Here is a 20325-nt window from a genome sequence, read left to right as displayed (position 1 = left end):
TCCGTTGCTCCCGATGCGGTCTCCTCTACATTGGGGAGACTGGACGCCTCCTAGCAGAGCGCTTTAGGGAACATCTCCGAGACACCCGCACCAATCAACCACATCGCCCAGTGGCTCAACATTTCAACTCCCCCTCCCACTCTGCCGAGGATATGGAGGTGCTGGGCCTCCTCCACCGCCGCTCCCTCACCAACAGACGCCTGGAGGAAGAACGCCTCATCTTCCGCCTCGGAACACTTCAACCCCAGGGCATCAATGTGGATTTTAACAGTTTCCTCATTTCCCCTTCCCCCACCTCATCCTAGCTTCTAACCTCCAGAAACTCGATCCCCTGACCTGTCCGGACTTGTCCAACCTGCCCAGCTCCTTTTCCACCTATCCACTCCACCCTCTCCTCCCTGACCTATCACCTTCATCTCCTTCCCCACTGACCTATTGTACTCTATGCCACTCTCTCCCACCCCCACCCTCCTCTAGCTTATCTCTCCATGCTTCAGGCTCTCTGCCTTTATTCCTGATGAAGGGCTTTTGCCCGAAACGTCGATTTTGCCTGTCCTCGGATGCTGCCTGAATTGCTGTGCTCTTCCAGCACCACTGATCCAGACAACAGGTCAGGCAGTATCCGAGGAGCAGGAAAATCGACATTTTGGGCAAAAGCCCTTAATGTTGATGTGGGTCATGTTGCATTTCTCATTCCATGTTTGGTATTTAATGGCTTAAATTGGATGTGGATTCAGTAATATGCTCTGAAACACTTGATTTAGGAATGCCACTGACTAGGCGTGCTTTTAACAGACACACTCAACAAGCACCCTGAAGCATCATCATAGTAATTATCAGTATGTGGCATGGTGCCTGAAAAGATTTCAGACTGCAGTCACTCATCCTCCCAGCTATAATAGTTCATTAATAACTGCAACTAATAATGTCTTCTGAGGAACAGCAGATACTGTTGGAGGAACCAAGGCACTTAGAGGTGCAACAATGAGGATCATTCATCAAATGGAATGAGGGCTCCTGTGGCACTGTGGGGTTCTGGGTGACTGGCCAATACCTCAAATCTAAAAATCTCACTCACGTTACTATCAATAAGCATTTTGTGAACGAAACGGCACAGGGAAAACTGGAGATAATATGGGGGTTGGCCTTTTTTATGAGGTGGTTATAAGAAAAGGTTAAGGATATCATGCTGCAAAGGCATAAAGATTTGTCAAAATCACACCTGGGGTTTGGGGCTCTGTTCACTAAGCTGCACTGCATTCACGAACATACTGTTCATAAGGTCACAAACAAGCATCATTCACTTTTAAATTGTATACGATGTGGCATGCAGCAAGTCTATGCTAGCAGACACAAATCGGACGGAGTGTCACTACCACATATGGTTTGGGGTCTGTACTTGAGAAAAGATATAGATGCCCAAGAGGGGTTCCAACAAAGATTCACCTTCCTGATTCCTCTGATAAACCGGCTTATCCGATGAAGAAAAATGGAGCCTGAAGAGTTTATAATCTCTAGAGTTTAGAAGAATTAGAAACAAACTTGTTAAATACATGATTTGGAGATGCTGGCGTTGGACTGGGGTGGACAAAGTTAAAAATCACACAACACCAGGTTATAGTCCAACAGGTTTATTTGGAAGCACTGGCTTTCGGAGCGACGCACCTTCATCAGGTGGTTGTGGAGAATAAGATCATAGGATACAGAATTTATAGCAAAAGTTTACAGTGTGAGGCCACTGAAATGATATACTGAAAAAAACTGGACTGTATGTTGTCTTTCACCTGTTAGGATGACCATGTTAGTTTCAGTTCGTTCATATGTAAAGCCATATGTTAAATACATAAAATGTTCAGATTCCTCGATAGAGTATGTAGCGTGAAATGAATTGACCAGGTGGATCTCTCTGGGTTAATCAGGGAGTCCTGGCTGACAGATATAAACAAGGCTTCTCCTCACTTTAGGAGTCAGCTCTGAGCAAAAACTCCATATACAGTACACATGTAAATAAAGGGTGAGTTGTTGATGGGATGTTGGCCTCTGTGCAGTTATTTCAAAGTACTTGGAATCTTGAGTCAAGAATAATTTTCCCGGATAGTAGACCTCCATTCAGGACTGAGCAGAAATTTCCTCAACTAGATGGTTGTGAACTGTTGTAATTGCCCATCCCAGACAGGTGTAATTGCATATATTCTGGATAAGGAGGGAACATGGAGTGAGTGAGAAGATCAGATATTTAAGGGTGGGGCAGGTTCAAGGAGCTAAACTGCTCCTATTATGATGTTGACATGCACTAAATGGTGATGTAATTATAGAGCCACTGAAACAATTGCTTGTGCATGTGTGTGTGAGTGAGCGAGTGAGAATGTGAATGTGTGCGTGAGTGTGAATGTGTGTGTGAGAGTGCGTGTGCGAGTGCGTGCGCGAGTGTGAATGTGTGTGAGTGTGCCGGATTGATGGTATCGGTATTATCTATCCTGTGCATGATCACAACAAACCTGAAGTCCTCAGTATTATTCCTTACCCCACCTTTAAAACCATAAAAGCATTGAAATGATTAAGGCAGCAAACAATCAGCTCAATACGTCTCGGTACACGTGACAATAAATTCAATTCAATATTTCCTAACAGAGGCCAGAAACTCCTGCCTACCAGCATTTTCAGTCCTCTCATCCTAAAATATGATCCTGACTTTTGTGAAGATGAGAGCTCCTTGTCTCTGAGAGTACACTTCATTAATTCAATTGCATATTAAATGGAGAATCCAGAGAGGCCCTTAGGTCCATCAACTCCCATCCTAATCAAGGTTACCTCTGACATGCAACAAAGTTAGCTCCTTCTCAAATCCTTTTAGTAACTCCAGCGTGCCCATGCTTAGCCCACATCAGTTTCTTTTTAGGTCAATTTTCTGTGAAACGAGGCATCAATCAATAATAAAATCGTTAGCAAGAAGTTCACTCACCATTCCAGAACTTAGGGTTAGCGTCTGTCCATTTATGAACAAGAAAGGTACACCTTTAACAAACCACAACCTTGTTTTGTTCTGCTGTGTTTTAATGTCTTATTTCAGAAGTCACACAACACCAGGTGAAGCCTGATGAAGGAGCAGTGCTCCGTAAGGTTGCATTTTCAAATAAACCTGTTGAACTATAATCTGGTGTCGCATGACTTTCTGACTTTGTCCATCCCAGTCCAACATTGGCACCTCCACATCATTAATATCATATGGTACAGAGGTGATAGTTACAAAGGGTACTGAGGTACTCAGTGAATCATTGTCAAAACAAACTTCAAAATCCAAGGCACCTTCACCTCATCTTTTTGTCTACTTCTGGTTCAAGATTGGATTCAGGTAACAAACTTGCCAGAACTGACTGCGGAGCTAATTTTGAACACTGTTTCAACCACTCGAAGTTCAATGTTTTGTGAAGCCATTGGATGATGCCTTGTGTTGCTTCATGCGCACTATTGTCACCCAAATGAAAGAGGGTCGAGTTGTTCCAATAGCAGCCTTGTGTACTGTCAGAGTGCATCCCAAAGGCATAACCACCCCAATGAGAACGTGGCGGAGCAATTGACAAGGCATTTCTACAGAAGAAAACAACATGGAATGGCTCTTACTCACCTGCCATTTGTTGAATGCCGCTGAATGCACCCAGGTTACTCGTCGAAGTTGCTTGCTGCAAAAGCTGTGAATAAATAAAATAATCCCATTGTAATGTGAAACTTTAAGCTCTTGATTTTCAAAAAATTATATTCAGAAGCTCATTTTCCAGTCTGATATACTGAATGCTCCTACTAGTGTTGTGCATAAATTCACATTAATGTCTGATCTTTCTCAAGGCCAGGTAAGATAACAATTCAACATTATCATCATCCTGAAAACAATTCATCAGTTTAGTACCTCTAAACCCACCATCCACTTAAAACAACATTCCATGACTAATTGCAACTCTCCATAATCAAGTGGATATGTTCAACCAGATCGTGTACAAAGCTAACTTGTACATTTATCACCTTTCTTCTATTTGATCTTGAGGGATGCAAAGTGGATCTCACGTTGATTATAAACAGCTCTGGCTTCTCGGCACTGTTAACTCCAAGACGGCTGCAGAGCCAAGAGCACTGGAAACTTCATAATAGCAGCTGCTATGTCAGGGAAGAATAGGTGATTCTGAACAGGCAGGTTGTTCTGCATGAATGTGTACTGGCTCACACAGCGGTGGGGGGTTATAGGGTCTCTCTGCAGATGACAGCACACATCCTTACAGAGACAGTTACTCACGCTGTGTCAGTGAATGAGGTGAAGATTACTCAAGGCTGAGTAACTGAACGTTATTTTAAACCTAAAATGAAGTTATTCCTTCTTCATTAAATCTTGAATTGCACAGAACAAGTTCACAGGAAGACATCACAAGATTCTTCCCAGAGGGGCAGAGATTACATCAAAACATGCCTTTTGAAAATGAGTATGGCGTTGAGAGATGGAACAAATGTTACACAAACACGTTTGCAGACATATGCATGCACACAGACATGCATGTGCAGACGTACTGACACATGAGCACAAATAAATATGACAACACAAACATGCGCATTTCCAAACACACACAAACATGAACTCAAACTCACGTGCACATAAATGCAGCCACACAAACATGCACAGAAACAGTGCACGCACAAATGTATGCACGTAACGTGTGTTCGTGGGCGTGAGTGTTCACATGTGCACACACACACACGCACATGCGTATATACATACACACACACACACACAGGCAAGTTTGCAGCTAGACAGCACAACAATAAATGCTATGGTTGAAAATTTGAGCTTTCTTCAAAATGATTTCCATTTTGGAAAAATACGCTTGACACCTAGCCTTGCAGCTGTATATGCACAGCACAATGAACAATGAAGCAAAACTGCATCATGTGCAGTGACTCCATTGCATTATTGGACTGAACTGGTGATAGGACATCTCCAGCATGGCATTAGGGGATGGAGTGAGGCAGCAACTATTGTTGCAATACTCCTTACCCCTCAAGAGTCACCGTGGATACTGACCAAACCGGTTGGAGAATCACGGTGGATAGTGACCAAACCGGCCAGAGTCACCATGGATAGTGACCAAACCGGCCGGATTGTCACCGTGGATACTGACCAAACCGGCTGGATTGTCACCGTGGCATGATCGTGTCAGAGGCAGCTCAGGGATCCAGCTGCAGACCGGGCAGACCCTGTATGAGGCTGCAGGAGTAGAGCACACAATCTAGTCCGTGGGTTGTCAGGGAAAGAGGCAGACACAGTAACATATGGGGAAGTAACGCAAGCTGGAAGCACAGGGAGAGGGACTCTCTTCAGCCACCAGTGATACCTGCCTGAGGTGTGGAAGCAAGAGAGCACGCTCAGCCAGGGCAAAGATCCATCTCCAGAATCAGTCTCAGCCATACCCTGATAACCTGACAACTGCCCGGCTGAGTGTTCTTTAAATTTCTCCAAATTCTACATCGGCATTCAACACCTGTGAACAGGTTTTTAAGAATTACTGATAGCCCTAATTAGCAGCACTCATGGTGAATGGGACAGCAATAAACCACTCGCAGTGGACATGGGGACACTCGTTCCATCTGTATTCATTAATGTTGGCAGAGAGTGGAAAATATACAGGATTATCTACCCAAAATGTGCAAGAGTTACAGACATGGCTCAACCAATATACAAAAAGCTTCTTTGTCCCTGGATCACATTAAGTGAGAAACTCCATATCATATTGAATTTGTGTAGCACCATTTAAATTTGAGCAAAAGGGCTTTCTGAACATCGATGGAACTGGTTCAGATATCCTCTGTTACTTCAAATGCATTTATAGGAGTCGTACCCCACCTCCCTCAGAGCGTACCCTCAGTAAAACACAAAGACTTTCAAAACATATAAGGTCCCACAGTTTTTAGGTCCTCAAACCTCTAGAGGGCCAACTGGTCCAACATATTACTCTCTGTACAGTTGTGAAACACACTGAATACTGTAAACACATTTTACTATCACAAACTTGGGTCTGGAAAAACTGATCCTCTGCTGTATCTCAAAGAAAGAAAGACAAGGAACTTGCATTTATATAGTGCCTTCCATGACTTTAAGGTGCCCCTCATGCTTTCCAGCCAGGAAAGTTCTTGTGAAGTACGGTAACGGATGTAATGTGAAAAAAAAAAGGCAAGCACTTGGAGCTCAGCAAGATCCCACAAAGACACATGAAAGGATACTCTGATTTGAAGGATGTTTCTTGAGGGATTCATATTAGTCAGGTCACTCAGCCCCAGCTCTTCTTTGCTTTTCTTTATTGGTCAGAGCATTGAGTACAGGAGTTGGAAGGTCATGTTGTGGCTGTACAGGACATTGGTTAGACCACTACTGCATGCAATTCTGGTCTCCTTCCTACAGGAAGGATGTTGTGAGACTTGAAAGGGTTCAGAAAAGATTTATAAGGATGTTGCCAGGGTTGGAGGATTTGAGTTATAGGGAGAGGTTGAATAGGCTGGAGCTGTTTTCCCTGGAGTGTCAGAGACTGAGGGGTGACCTTATAGAGGTTTATAAAATCATGAGGGTGGCATGGATAGGGTAAATAGACAAGGTCTTTTTGCTGGAATGGGGGAGTCCAAAACGAGAGGGCATGGGTTTAAGGTGAGAGATGAAAGATGCAAAAGAGACTGAAGGGGCAATTTTTCCAAGCAGAGGGTAGTGCTTATATGGAATGAGATGCCGAAGAAAGTTGTGGAGGCTGACATAATTACAACAGTTAAGAGGCATTGAGATGGGTATACAAATAAGAATGGTTTAGAGGGATATGGGGCAAATGCTGGCAGATGGGACTAGATGAATTTAGGATATCTGGTTGTCATGGACTAGTTGGACCAAAGAGTCTGTTCCCATGCTGTACATCTCTATGACTCTATGAACATTGCCATAGGATATTTTAATTGCACTTGGTGGGGCAGAAGGGACCTCATTTTAACATTGTGCCTGGAAGGCTTAGCTTGTTATTAATGCTAGCAGCCCTCGACGGAGCTAGAAATGTTCTGTATCGCTTCTCTGTTGAGAATGTGGATTGTGTTGCCAGGCAGAGTAACACGAGGTAGGTCGTGTGCACGCATCTGAGAGAAAGCTAGAACTGGGGGGAGCACAGAACAGAAATATATGCAGATGACTTTCGATAAAGGAGGATGGGAGCAGGTTCATGTGCCAGCAAAATCATTGGCACAGCCAATGGTCTGTTTCTGTGCTGTAAAGTCCCTGTAATTCTAATCTACTCCCCTGCCCCAGACAATTTACAATCCTTTCTTTTCCCATGGCGCCTGCTGACCTGTATCCGACAGCAGCTATTCCAGAGCTGCTGGTTACCTTACACTCCTGCAGCCAAACAGCAGGTTGCTTCGCCATGTGAGGGGGAAGGGGTACAGTGTGGAGAGTGTTAACGTAACATCTACATGTGGATACTCCACAACGCAAGTCACTGGATGGTGAATGGGATTGTGAGCCCAGTCAGATTTGTTCCCCTTTGGCAGACTCCAACCTACATTTTAATATTTTTCACCAAGTTGTCCTCTAACTCCCTTTTATTTAGAGTCACGAGAGAAATATTTGAGTAGCTTTTTCAAAGACTCAGCAGCACAGTTATGAGAGACTGAATGGCCTCTTTCTGTGTCAAAAAAAGTGTTCTATAAACATTATGGGTGATTTAAATTCAATGATGATAATGCATCCAAATAACACTATGCATGGAAAAGTATATTCTGTGCTTTCCTGACTTGATCTTTTGCTTGGAAGTATAATTGATCACTTCTCTCAGGTTGTCTCAGCAAACCGGGCACATGCACTGACAGAGAACCTTCTTTGACTCTGCTACAGAGATGTTTTCACTCTGATACATTCTGCCTGACACCTTACCGCACGTTCTGTGCGTACTGCTGTCAAGTTTCATTTCACGGCTACTTCTCACCAAGAGAATCATAAGCCTTCTTCCGGCTTTCCCAAACACCAATCATGTAGGAATTCAGATTTTATGCACTGAAAGTGTTATGTCCACACAAAAGTAAAGCATAAATGACAGGCAATTTTTCCCTCATGTTGTTACAGTCCAATTCACTTACATCCAAATCTAATAAAGAGATTAACATCCAGAGCCAATGGCTCACATCAGATTCGTCTGAAGCACACCAACCTGCAGTTACTCTGTGTACATGTCATGGGGACAGAGTACAGCAGGAGACTGTACAACTAAATGGACAGTAATCATAACTAGGGCTCCTTCTCTTAGAGAGAATGATGAAAATATTGTTTGATGCAAAAAGAGTCACTTCCACTTGTGGGCAGGAAAATACTAGGTTCTGGAAGTATATAATGGACACTAATAAAGCCAATTAGAAATTTAGGAGAAAACTCTTTACCCAAAACGTGGGCTAAAACAGGGAATTTGCTGGTACATTGAATGATTGAAGTTGCATCATGAATTTAAGGAGATTTCAGTTAATGATGTGACGGCAATATCAGATAATTAGTTTTAAAAAAAAGTTCAAAATCACACAACACCAGGTTTATTTGGAAGCACTAGCTTTCGGAGCACTGCTCCTTCATCACCTGATGAAGGAGCATCGCTCCGAAAGCTAGTGCTTCCAATTAAATCTGTTGGACTATAACCTGGTGTTGTGTGGTTTTTAACTTTGTACACCCCAGTCCAACACCGGCATCTCCAAATCATTAAAAAAAAGGAGTGACAGGAAGTTTGTTTGGAGGATAAATGATGCTGTGGGGTGGTCTGTCTGTGCACTCACTATAACAACATAAATGGCTGGATGGGATTCCAAATATTCAAGTTGAACCTGTACTACAGAAAGAAACTAATGGTAAACTTTAAATAGCATATCACTACTTCAATCCTGAGATTAGATGACAGTCTTGAAATTACTGATAGCTTTTTCTCTTTGACCTTCACAGCAGTCAGTTCAGATAGTTTCTGATTCAGATCTTGGACTATTTCGATGCTGAGGGAAGCCAATCCCAGGCAAGTGACTGAATGATAATTTGCTACTATCTGGATAATATCCACAATAGGAAATTATTATTGCTGATGGCAGGGGAAGATGGATGGGTTAAAGGAATCTAGTTTTCTAAGAACAGTGACAATCCAGGAAAGCACTATTCAAATCCCGGGGGAGACCTTTACAGGGCAATTGGGAAAGGGCCGGAGGAGTGGGACTGATAGGCTCTTTCTCAAAGAGCCGGCGCAGGCAGAATAGCCAATTGGCCTCCTTCTGTGTGTTAATGATTCCATGATTTACATTGAAAGTGCCGCTCTCTGCTTGAAATCCAAGCAGCAGCTGCAACCACTTGGGCAAGTGGCCCACAGACTCCAGCATGGGCAGCAGCTGCAGTTCCTCAGGAGACAGCCTTCCCACCTCATTTACATCTGAGTACTGCTGCTGCTGCTGCTGCAGAGAGAAACACCATCATCTCAGGCCCAAATGGAAATAATTTGGTAATTCCCCCCTCCAACCATCACGCCTGGAGATTGCACTGCTGAAAGTGACTCGGATTGATTTTGCACAAACTCAGACAATCCGTGTTATGAATCAATCCATAGGCAGCTCGGTGGGTCAGTGGTTAGCACTGCTGCCTCACAGTGCCAAGGACCCGGGTTTGATTCCACCCTTGGGTGACTGTGTGGAGATTGCACATTCTCCCCATGTCTTTGTGGGTTTCCTCCGGGTGCTCTGGTTTTCTCCAAAGATGTGCACATTAGGTGGATTGGCCATGCCAAATTGCCTAGAGTGTCCAGGGATGTGCAGGCTAGGTGGATTGGCCATGGGAAATATGGAGCTGTGGGGATAGGGTTGGGGGTGAGTTTGGGTTGGATGCTTTTTGGAGGGTCAGTGCAGACTTGATGGGTCAAACGGCCTCTTTTCGCAATGTAAGGATTCTGTTTTTCTGTCCTTCACTTGTGTAGGAGAAATCACCTGCTGTGATAAGGAGAGTTTCATTCATGAGTTCCAATTATGTCATTTGTTGACTCTTTTTTCCAAAAATGGAATGTTTTGGAATTCTCTTCCTGAGGAAATAGTGGAAGCCGAGACCAGGAGTACTTTAACGTGGAGACAGATTCTTACTAAGTATGGGGGTGAAAGGTTATGGAACTGAGGGGAATGTGGTTTTGAAGTTACAGTCAGATCAGCCAAGAGCTTACTGAATGGTCCAATCCTGGCACCTTGTTTATTGCCATTTGTCAACAATTTGACCTGGTGTGGTTTTCCTGAGTAAAGTGGATGTTTTCCTGACAATCCTGTAACAACCTTCCTCCAAATGCTGCCAGCCGACGTTATATCAACAGCAACTATGCAAAATAAAAACTTGCATTCACTGGGACCTCTTTCACATTCCCAGCATGTTCCAAAGTGCTCTGCAGCCCATCAATTACTTTGGAAGGGCAGTCACTGTTGTTACATAGTGAAGTGCTTGTCGACCAAGGCACAGCAAGATGCACAAACAGCAGCAACTGGCTCATTTTGTTTTTGGAATAATGAGCCAACTGACTAATTTTTTTGAATTGTACCATGAGACTTGGTTTTTCAACATCCATCAAGTGGACAGACTCAGTGTGGGAGACTGCATGTGTGGTGACACAGCACTCCCTTGGAACTGCGCAGAGGTGTCAGTGTGCATTGAATGCACCAACCCTGCTGTGAACCCACAGCCTTGTGTTGCAGCAACACCACTTTGCAAATATCCATTTTATTCTTCTGGAGTAATTAATCCCCAATGCTGCAGCCAGAACGCTTAAGGAACGAGAATGGTTTGGTTTACAGGATGTGCAATAAGCTGGCATTGGAGATGAGCAGTCTTGATACAGATCAGCACAGACATAACACTGATGGTCTTTATTTATTGCATAGCATTAACTAAGTAAAACTCAGCAATTTTCTGGTGCTAGCTGTGGTTCACTGGAAGCCTTAGGGTCAGAAAGTTATGGGTTGAAATCCTGCACCAGGGACTGGTTCTTCAGTGCTTTACTGAGGAAGCTCTGCTCTTCAGATATGTCATCTTTCCAATTAGATGTTTAATTGAGACATCTGCTCGGTTGCATGGATCTGTATTATTTTTAATAGAAGTTGTGAGGTTCTCCTCAGTGCCAATCAAATATTTATAACTCTGCCAAAGATTAAAAACTAATTATCTGTCCATTATCATTGATAATGTAGGAGCTCGTTTGTAAAATTACAAAAGTGGTCACATTTCAAAAACTATTTTGATCAGCTGTAAAGCACTGTGCATGTCCCAAGTCATGAAAGGCACTATATCAATGCAAGTGCTTCTTTTAGGAGAGGGAAGCATAGCTCAGAACATCCAACCACTTTACAAAGAGGTTTTGACGGTGTCCTGGAACTGCTGCTTGGATTCAGAATAACAGTGATATTGGAGGAGAAAAAAAAAGCTGGTGGCTAGAAACCAAACAATGACTGAAGGGAGAAGACTAAAGTGTGATGTTTGTGAAGTTACTGCATTCAATGTAAACCACAACAGAGAATGAGGCTTGCAGATAATATTCAACATTTTCCCAACTGTACAGAGGGTATTCGTCTCCTCCACCCTTCCCTGAAGGAAAATAAATTAATGACATCCAATTCACATCCCCCACTTATGCTGCATCAAGAGAGAAAGAAATAAAAAAAAAGACTGACTGTATGCATGTTTTGGGGTACGAAAACTTCTTTTGTTCCAATTTCGCCACTGTTCTTGGTTCCCCAATGACCACTTACAGCCAGGTACTGTGGTCCCAGGGCACCCAGGCCAGTCAGGTTTCCCCAGGTCGCTGTGTTGAGCTGTTGCATCTGCTGGGCCAGCTGCTGCTGCAGGCGCCTCTGCTCCTTATCCTTCTGAGTGTCCGCAAACTTCACCACGATTGGCGATGAGCAGCCCTGTCGCAGACAGAGGCACATGGTTAGGATAAAGAGATGAGGCAACAGACTGTGTTTGAATGCATCACTCATTCCTTTCTGCTGCCTCTTCTATTAAAGAACCCTCTGCTTCTCTCTCTCTGTCACTCCTTCTCCCAACTTACTTATCTATTTATTGAGTCTACTCTACCCAGCGTGTTTTTAAAACTTTTGTAATTATATAAACATATAAGACATTAGTTTCAGACCCAAGTTTCTCATCCTCACTCCATGTGAAATTCTACCATCTTATGATCACTCTTTCCTTGACGATTCTTTGCTATTACATCACTATTAACCCTTTATCCTTATACAGTAATAGGTTTAAAACAGCCTGTTCCATACTTGGTACTATAATACACTTATGATTTCTTGCCACAGCTATAAGCAACCTTTGGCTAACGTATCTCAAAGTTTTTCCATTGCCTATACCCCAGGTTAGGCAATTGAGAGTACATTGGGTTTCAACAGTTAGTTCCATCACCTGAATCCAAGCATCAACACTTTCTAACAAAACTCAATGGATGGTAATCAGGAGCAGGCACTATGGATGAAACCCACCCTTTGCTGTCACCTGTTCAATCCAGTTTTAAAAAAAAATCTACGAAACATTATACAGAATTAAAAGGTTTAATATTTTTCTCCATTGTTGTCCTTATTTATAAAATACAGTTACTTGTCAAATAGAGTTAGAAATGTAATGAGTAAGAATTCTAATACATACTCTAAAAGAGACAAGGACTTTCAAATTAAATCTTTAAAATAGGTTACCTACTCGCTTATAAGTTTTTTCAAAATGGTGCCCTGTTCAATACGTTCACAGTTACAACTTTATTTATCTAGCAAATGCAAATGAGCTTTGTCAGTAGGTAACCTCCTCATTTGCTGAGTTGAAACTTTACCTTCAAACAGAGCTTACTGAAATATTTATCTGATGCTGATAGTTACAGAATTCCCACTGCCCACCACGGTTTGAGGGAAGTCATACATTCAAACTATCTCCCCAGTCAAATATGTCTTCATCGAAAACCTTTCTTCTCAGCATTATTCCCTTTTTGAAAGAATCTTTAAAATAACTCCAACTGTTTCTACTGTCCCGATAGTGTCACAGTTCACTAAGCAACAACACCCCTCCCCACCCCCGAAATTGGGTGCCATGCTGGCTCGGTGGTTAGCACTGCTGCCTCACAGCGTCAAGTGACCCAGGTTTGATTCCACCTTAGGGCTGTGTGGAGTTTGCACATTCTCCCCTTGTCTGTGTGGGTTTCCTCTGGGTGCTCCGGTTTCCTCCCACAGTCCGAAGTTGCGCAGGTCAGGTGGATTGGCCATGCTAAATTGCCCCTAGCGTCCAGGGATATACAGATTAGGTGGATTAGCCATGGGAACTAGAGGGTTACAGGGATGGAGTGGGTCCGGGTGGGTTCTTTGGAGGGTTGGTGTGGAGTCAATGGGTTGAATGTCCTACTTCCACACCGTGGGGACTCTATGAAGTCCCTACATTTGAGTGGTGGTTGGTTCATGTTTGACCCCAATGAGTACTTAGTAAATCATGGTGGACATCCCAAACTCATCCTACTGTAAAAAGACACAAATTTTCCATCGGGGTAATAGGATTATCATCCAGCAGCAGAGACTGATCATTACAGCCCAATAGGCACAAGAATCTGAGAAAATTTCAACCCTGCCACCTGCCTGCCTATACAGTATTTTGCATCAGAGTGTAGCAGCTAACTCCAAACCTCTCAGTGACTGGTTGCCCTCCTAAATGTAAAATTGTATGATGTACAAGGACAGACAAAACCCAACGTCCCACCTTGGTGGGGGAAGAGGAGAGAGGTCGACTATTCAGAGGCATCAAAACCTCCTTCCCTTAGGTAGGCAAATATCTCGGGGTCTGGATCCCAAATGTTGCAACCTCGAGCATCAACTCTTCAAACTCATCTGAATCCTGAAGCAAACTGGCATTTGACAAGATGTAGAACATGTAAAGCTGTTCACTGGACAGCAAGGCCACTCTTCCAGACACGGTAACCGTTTTACTTCTGCCGGGTAAGATGCAAGATCCTTAAAAGAACAGGGAGAGTGTGGGTTGGGAAGTGATTCTCTCCCCTCATCATTGTGATTGTTTCTAGGCCTGCCATAGGAAGCTTTCGGGAATTCTAGGTCACCATCTAAAACGGATCCTTCAGAAGTATTAACCAGGGAAAAGGAACCCGTGGATAACAGCACTGACCCGACATTCAGCCCTGACATGTTGCCATAGACTATTAATCAGACGCAATTTCAGGACATGTGATGGGCCAGAAAATCCTCTCCTTTCGAGTTAAGTGATTGAAGACCGATCAAACAGCTCAGGGCTTCATTCAGACCGATTATCTTATTCTACTTAACCTTTTACAAAAGCAAAGAATCAACAAGCAACCATGTGAACAGGAAAATAATCCAATCAGCCTCTGGGACAATAGCATCCAAGTCCATAACTGTCGCCATGGCAAACAGATGACCCATGAGTTCCAAAAAGAGAACTTTCAAAAATGTCCTTTAAATAAATATTTCTTAAATTTAAGAATATTAGAACACGGTCTCTGTGGAGAGAGAAAGAGAGTGAACGCGTTAATAGAGTGAACGCGTTAATAGAGTTAACCAAAAAATCAAGTTTAGAGCCTCTTCAGAATTTCTTCCTAATTCTGCAGTCATAACAGACTCGAAATGTTAACTCTGTTTTTCTCTCTCCACAGGTGCTGCTAGACCTGTTGAGTTTCTCCACCATTCTCTGTTTGTTTCAGATTTCCAGCATCCGCAGTGGTTTAGCCTGTATTAGAATGACATTACCTCTGATGTCTTTTGACTACTGTGACCCCTTTATGGAGCTAATTAAATACAAAATGAAGCTCTAAGAGGCTGCATTAAAGATGTAAGCCTGCTTACAAAACAGGTTTCATTTTAAAAGGTGACTGAGAACAATTTGCATAAAACACATTAAAATGTTTGCAAGCATATTAAATACAAACAAGAGAAAATGGGGACTAATGCTTCCTTATCAACGTAATGGTATTGCTTTTAGAAACAGTAGCAAATTAAACTGACTTTTAGTATCTACTTAGTAAAATAGATCAGTAATCAACAAATCCCATGTTTAAGAAAATATTCCGCTTCATTACACACACATCTAGCAGCCACATCTGGTGGCTAAATGGTCAGCAGTGACTGGAGCTTAATGCAAAGTGGGAACTTAATTCTCTCTGTCCATTATGTTTATTATAAACAAATGGGTTAATGGCAACTTTTAAATTCACCAGCACTAATTTGGCACCAAGGTGTTAACTATTCAAGAGCCTCCCAAACACCCAATTTAATAGCAGACACGAATGATAATGGGTCCTAGCCTGATCCAGAGTTCCTGGTTATAGACACTGTGACAATACTATGGCTTTAAGAGGTAGATTTTGTCCCTTTTCCTTTCTGAAGCGAGGTTAAGACAGAGGTGTTGAGTGGCTTGTTCCAAACTAATAAAGTAAACAGCTTGTGAGGCCTTGGGTCTTTTTTGTTTTTAGAAGTTAGAACAATGGAAGCATCCTGAATGGGGGGAGTCAGACTCCCACAAAGCTAGGGTTTTAATTTCATCACCATCATAAAATCCCCAAAGAGTGGAAGCAGGTCCTTCAGCCCAACAAGTCCACACCGACCCTCCAAAGAGCTAACCACCCAGACACATCCCCCTACCCTATCCCTGTAACCCTGCATTTCCCATGACTAATGCACCCATCCTACACATCCCTTACTGAATTCTTTGAGAATGTGACAAAACACGTTGATGAAGGTAGAGCAGTCAATGTGGTGTACATCAATTTTTCCAAGTTGCTTGATAAGGTTCCCCATGGTAGGTGCATTCAGAAAGGAAGGAGGCATGGGATACAAGAAAACCTTTCAGTTTGGATACAGAAACAGCGGGCCCACAGAAGACAGAGGGTGGTGGTAGATAGAAAGTATTCAGCCGGAGCTCAGTGACCTGTGGTGCTCCTCAGGGATCGGTCTGGGACCTCTGCTCTTTGTGATTTTTATAAATGACCTGGAAGGGTTGGTTACTAAGTTTGCCGATGACACAATGACATGATGGTTGGTGGAGAGGTAGGTAGTATGGAGGGCTGCTGTAGGTTGCAATGAGACATTGCCAGGATGCAGAATAGGGCTGAGAAGTGGCAGATCGCGTTCAACCTGGAAAAGTGTGAAGTCATTCATTTTGGAAGGTTGGGTTTGAATGCCAAATACAGGGTTAAAGGCAGGATTCTTGGCAGTGTGTAGGAACAGAGGGGCCTTGGGGTCCATGTCCATAGATCCCTCAAAGTTGCCACCCTGGTTGTTAAGAAGGTGTATGGTGAGTTGACTTTCATTAGCAGGGGGATTGAGTTTAAGAGGCATGAGGTTACGCTGCAGTTCCACAGACTCCTGGTTAGACTTGGAATATTGTGTTCAGTTCTGGTCGCATCATTGTAGGAAAGATGCGGAAACTTTACAGAGGGTGCAGAGAAGATTTACCAGGATGCTGCCTGGACTGGAGGGCATGTCTTATGAAGAGAGGTTGATGGAGCTAGGGCTTTTCTCATTGGAGTGAAGAAGGATGAGAGGTGACTTGATAAAGGTGTACAAGATGTCGAGAGGCATTGATAGAATGAATAGTCAGAGACATTTCCCAGGGTGGAAATGTCTATCATGAGCTGACTTAATGTTAAGGTAATTGGAGTTTAGGGGAGATGTCAGAGATGGTTCTTTACACAGAGAGTGGTGGGTGCATGGAAAGCACTGCCAGCAGTGGTAGTGGAGTGAGAGACATTAGGACATTTAAGTGACTCTAGGATAGGCACATGGATGATAATATAATGACAGATATGTAGATTAGTCTGATCTTAGAGTAGGATAAAAGGCAGGTATAACATCGAGGGCTGAAGGGCCTGTACTGTGCTATGTTCTATGTATGTGCAATTTAGCATTGCCAATCCACCTAACCTGTACATCTTGGGACTGTGGGAGGAAACCAGAAAACCCAATGGAACCCCACGCAGACACAGGTAGAATTTGCAAACTCCACGCAGACAGTTGCCTAAGTTTGGAATCAAACCCGGGTCCCTGTTTTCAGTTAGTGTTGAGGTTTGGAAGCTGCCATATGTCTCTCCTTGCTACAGCAAAAACATTTGAGTTCTCTCCCGCCTCGACTGCAGAAACATTGTCTGTGAGATCGTTTATTTTTTACTGAATTTGCCTTTGCCAAGGGTGTGTTTCGGGGATGTTACTATATTGGAACAGTTACTGTTAAGTAGTTAAGTAATCTGTTATTCTATTATGTTTTCAAATAGAGTTGTTATACAAATTTTTCTTTCTTTTATTTGTATTTTAATTAAAAAATAAGAATAAAATGTCTTTGTTTAAAGCTGAGTAGTGTAACCAATTGAATTACATTGGGAATATGGCACTTTACACTTGCCTTTAAATAAGAAAATGTTAGGGTCGAGTCATTCACCTTGATATATCTGAAGGAGGGTTGCTATGGTCTATACCAATGTTAAAGAGGGTGGGCCTTGTGTCATTACCCAGGGCAGGGAGGCTGCTCAATTGGGGAAGTAGGCCAGAAGCAGACGGTACAGCAGAAGGTGCAGGTAAAGGTGGAAAGTGCCGTGCTATTGGCGGCCCGCTCCCCAGAAAGGACTTTACATGTGGCTGCTATAGGCAAACCTGGAACGGCATGGTGGCTCAGTGGTTAGTACTGCTGCCTCACAGCACCAGGATCCCAGGTTCGATTCCAGCCTCAGTCGACTGTCTGTATGGAGTTTGCACATTCTCCCAGTGTCTGCGTGGGTTTCCTCCCACAGTCCAAAGATGTGCAGGCCAGGTGAATTGGCCATGCTAAATTGCCCATAGTGTTAGGTGTATTAGTTAGAGGGAAATGGGTCTGGATGGGTTACTCTTCAGAGGGTCGGTGTGGATTTGTTGGGCCGAAGGGCCTATTTCCACACTGTAGGGAATCTAATCTTATCAACATGCTCAGAGTATCATGAAGATAACAGCCCAGCACATTGGAGGGGTACCAAAGGTGGCACTTGTGGGAATGCTGCGACTGACATGAGCTTGTCAAAGCCAGCGGTAATCTTTGCATCAGCTGGAGAAGAAACAGGTGTGGGAGAGACTGGCTCCTTTATCTGTAAGACTCTCAGTTCAGCGTTAGTGGGTCAGGGGTCCCCAAGGTCAGTATCAATGGGAATGGGATGTGTGACAGATTAGGAGGAAGGTTTCCCACCATAATCAGATCCTGTGTAATTTAAGATTTTAGCTGTTGCAATAGTGCCCTAATTGACCCAAGGCCAAGACTTGTGATCAAGGTCTTTGTAGAAGCAATCTATGAAGCTCGTTGGAATTGGAAAATGAACTTTCTCGATCTGAATCTTGTCCCCATCCAAAGATAATCACTCCCTAACCTCTGGTTCCTCCAAGGGATTCCTCCTGACATTCAGGGTAAGAAACTAATTCCAAAGCCTTGGCTTGTATCTGGATCTTGCAGGCTCAGTTTGTTCAGTGAGGATATTCCTAAATCATAGTGACTCCTTCTCCACCTTCACTGACCTCCTAACCACTTTTGAATTTGCATAGAACCACATCCCTCATCAGGGAGAACTGGTGGGGGAGGGGGACTACAACAGGATGAAAAATAAAGACAGACCACTGCAAGGACAGTTATTTATTTCTGCATTAATCACCTGGATAAGACACTGCCCTGCTTTCTGATCTCATTCATTCATTACATTTCTCAGAGTCATAGAGGTGTACAGCACGGAAACAGACCCTTCGGTCCAACCCGTCCATACCAACCAGATATCCTAACCCAACGTAGTCCCTCCTGCAAGCACCCGGCCCATATCCCTCCAAACCCTTCCTATTCATATACCCATCCAGGTGCCTTTTAAATGATGCAATTGTACTAGACTCCACAACTTCCTCTGGCAGCTCAACCATACATGTACCATCCTCTGCGTGAAAAAGTTGCCCTTAAGGTCCTTTTATATCTTTCCCATATCACCCTAGTTCTGGACTCCCCCACCCCACGGAAGAGACTTTGTCTATTTATCCTATCTATGCTCCTCATGATTTTATAAACCTCTCTAAGGTCACCCCTTAGCCTCTGATGCTCCAGAGAAAACAGCCCTAGCCTATTCAACCTCTTCCTGTAGCTCAAATTCTCCAACCCCAGCAATGTCCTTGTAAATCCTTTCTGAACCTTTTCAAGTTTCACAACATGTTTCTGATAGGAAGGAGACCAGAATTGCATACAATATTTCAACAGTGGCCTAACCAATGTCCTGTACAGTCGCAACATGACCTCCCAACTCCTGTACTCAATACTCTGACCAATAAAGGAAAGCATACCAAACACCTTCTTCACTATCCTATCTATGTGCGACTCCACTTTCAAGGAGCTATGAACCTGCACTCCAAGGTCTCTTTGTTCAGCAACACTCCCTAGGACCTTACCATTAAGTGTATAAGTCCTGCTAAGATTTACAAATAGCCATTTGGCCAATTATGACTGCTTCTCTTTCTTTTTACAGACCATTCTCTCCATGACACTTTGTTTTTCCCCATATCATTTCCAATTTTATCCTTCTATTAGCAGATCTCCCATGGTATTGCTCACTGACTGCTCAAGTTCTCAAGAACCAGACCCTGGTAACATACAAACTGTTGAGACCAATCAGAGGGCAGCTTGTAAATTTCAGGTAGTGGGTTTACTCTTTATTCAAGATTGTCATGCATTTGTAACATTGTGTGATGTCCAGCGGGACAGATCCACAGGGTTCTTTTGCAAAGAAAATAATCAGACAACATTGAGCCAATTCCAACAGTAATTGTCAAAGTTTCTGATGCATCAATATTGCCCTGTTTATACAGAGGCACATATCATTCAGCAGTGAGGGAAAGTGAATGCACAACATTCTTCAAAGGAACACCATTTCACCCATCCACCTGAGGACTTCCATTGCTGAAAGACATGCGGAGATCAGAAATGTTGGAAGTAATCTTGCCAGGTTTTGAAAAGCCACTTGCCTGGCCAGTTGGAAATCTTCCAGGGAGGATGAACTCACTATCAAAATAATTACTCCCCTCACTCATCTCTTTGGGAATTCCAAGCCTCTCAGGCTCCAACTTCTGCTTTCTAGCCCCATGTCCCCTGCCACCATCCACCTGGTCAACTCTGAGATGGTCATTTTGCTTGTTGGCCACAGATCTCCCATCCTCACCTGCCTCCATCCCTGTGTCTTCAGGTTGTCCTCCAAGGGCTAGTTTTGCTCAGGGGTC

General features: G+C 43.4%; 1 protein-coding gene across 21 annotated transcripts in view; it reads right to left on the bottom strand.

Annotated features, from left to right (window-relative positions):
• celf2 (cugbp, Elav-like family member 2) overlaps positions 1 to 20325 on the bottom strand; it is a 1014614-nt gene that overhangs the window by 47388 nt on the left and 946901 nt on the right. For 17 of the 21 annotated variants that reach the window (XM_043714096.2, XM_043714095.2, XM_087999366.1 and 14 more), the window contains 2 exons: positions 11728 to 11964; positions 3626 to 3689 (listed from right to left, as the gene is read on the bottom strand). In XM_043714096.2, coding sequence (XP_043570031.1) covers positions 3626 to 3689; positions 11728 to 11964 — 301 coding nt within the window. The remainder of the gene's footprint in view (positions 1 to 3625; positions 3690 to 11727; positions 11965 to 20325) is intronic. The other 4 variants (XM_043714092.2, XM_043714106.2, XM_043714107.2 and 1 more) reach the window with 1 other exon arrangement.

Source organism: Chiloscyllium plagiosum, unplaced genomic scaffold (genome assembly GCF_037043375.1).
Source record: "Chiloscyllium plagiosum isolate Xiang-an unplaced genomic scaffold, Cpla_swu_hap1 HiC_scaffold_23, whole genome shotgun sequence".
In the NCBI taxonomy this organism is placed as follows: Eukaryota; Metazoa; Chordata; class Chondrichthyes; order Orectolobiformes; family Hemiscylliidae; genus Chiloscyllium; species Chiloscyllium plagiosum.
This window is presented reverse-complemented; position numbering and strand designations above follow the sequence as displayed.